Below are 1,411 nucleotides of genomic sequence, written 5' to 3'. Positions count from 1 at the left end.
TAAACGGCAGCCGCTTGTTTACAGTGCATGAGCCGTTTATTTGCTTTGTACACAAACTTAAATTGAGCATGACTTTAAGTCACGGAATTCCACAGAGCAGTACTGCCAGTCAAATACCCTGCAACTTACTTCTCAGATGTAGAGGAATACAAGCTCGCATCTCTACAGGCTTTTCACTCTGCCTTTTTAAAATGGAACCACTTGAAATAAGATCAGCTTCAATTCTGGGGGAATTGTTGTAGTGTGCCAGTCACTTTTATATATGAAAAATGTGTGCGTATGTTAACAAGGGACAGGTTCTTGTGCGACTTCTACCTCCATTTCTCATTTTGGAGTTTGTGTTTGGCGTCATTGGCAATGGCTTGGCCCTCTGGATCTTCTATCACATGAAACCGTGGAGGAGCAGCACGGTGTTCCTCTTCAACCTGGCGCTGGCCGATTTCCTGCTCAACATGGCCCTTCCACTGCGCGCCAGCTACTACCTCTCTGGGATCGACTGGAAGTTCGGCGATGCTTTCTGCCGCATCTCCCTCTTCATGCTGGCCATGAACCGCGGCGGCAGCGTCCTCTTTCTGACCGCTGTTGCTGTGGACCGCTACCTGCGGGTGGTGCACCCTCACCACTCTCTCAACTCCATGACCGCGGGGAAGGCGACGTGTGTGGCAGCGCTTCTCTGGATTATCACCATCACGTTGAACATCTCTCTCCTCATGGAGACGAAACTCGTTCAGACAAATGAAACTACTAAGTGTGAGAGCTTCAGCAACCAGAACAAGTACCACAGTGTGCTTTTCTTTGTGGAATTTCTCATCTCACTGGGCATCATTACCTTCTGTACAACTCACACATATGCACATCTGCGTAAGAGGTGTATGGACAGGCACATCAGGCGGGTCATGCTGTGTCTGGCTCTGGTCATGGTGATGTTCACCGTTTGTTTTTTGCCCTGCAACATCACACGGGTCCTGATCTGGGTGAGGAACACACAGCCGACGGACTATGAAGGCACTGAGGCTCTTGAGATGACCTTCTACATCACAATTAGCTTGACCTATCTCAACAGCATGCTCGATCCGGTCCTCTACTACTTCTCCAGTCCCACTTTTAAAAGGACCCTCAATGAGATGGTGACCAAACTCATGCAGAAAAGAAGAAAGAAGCTCCTGGAGGAGCAGAGAATTCATATAAATGGACTATTTACACTGGATTATTTACTGCACTTTAAGACATGACTTGTCTAGATCGATCTTTTACATAAAAATGGGCTTTGGAAACATGAGCAAAAATGAAAAAAGACAATTTACACAGCAATCTGCAGCAAAGCATCCAGCTACAGCAGGGACGATGTAACTGCATCTGAAGGTATTATGCTTACGCTTACACCCATATGCTGAAATAAATATCTCATTTG

General features: G+C 46.7%; 1 protein-coding gene across 1 annotated transcript; it reads left to right on the top strand.

Moving 5' to 3' along the window:
* The first annotated feature begins 269 nt into the window (after nt 1-269).
* Nucleotides 270-1,408, top strand: LOC105894237 (hydroxycarboxylic acid receptor 3-like). Its single transcript, XM_012820717.2, has one exon. The coding sequence runs from the start codon at nt 270-272 to the stop codon at nt 1,230-1,232; it is 963 nt and encodes a 320-aa protein (XP_012676171.2). The 3' UTR covers nt 1,233-1,408.
* The last annotated feature ends 3 nt before the right edge of the window (nt 1,409-1,411 follow it).

This window comes from Clupea harengus, chromosome 4 (genome assembly GCF_900700415.2).
Source record: "Clupea harengus chromosome 4, Ch_v2.0.2, whole genome shotgun sequence".
NCBI classification, from domain to species: Eukaryota; Metazoa; Chordata; class Actinopteri; order Clupeiformes; family Clupeidae; genus Clupea; species Clupea harengus.
This window is presented reverse-complemented; position numbering and strand designations above follow the sequence as displayed.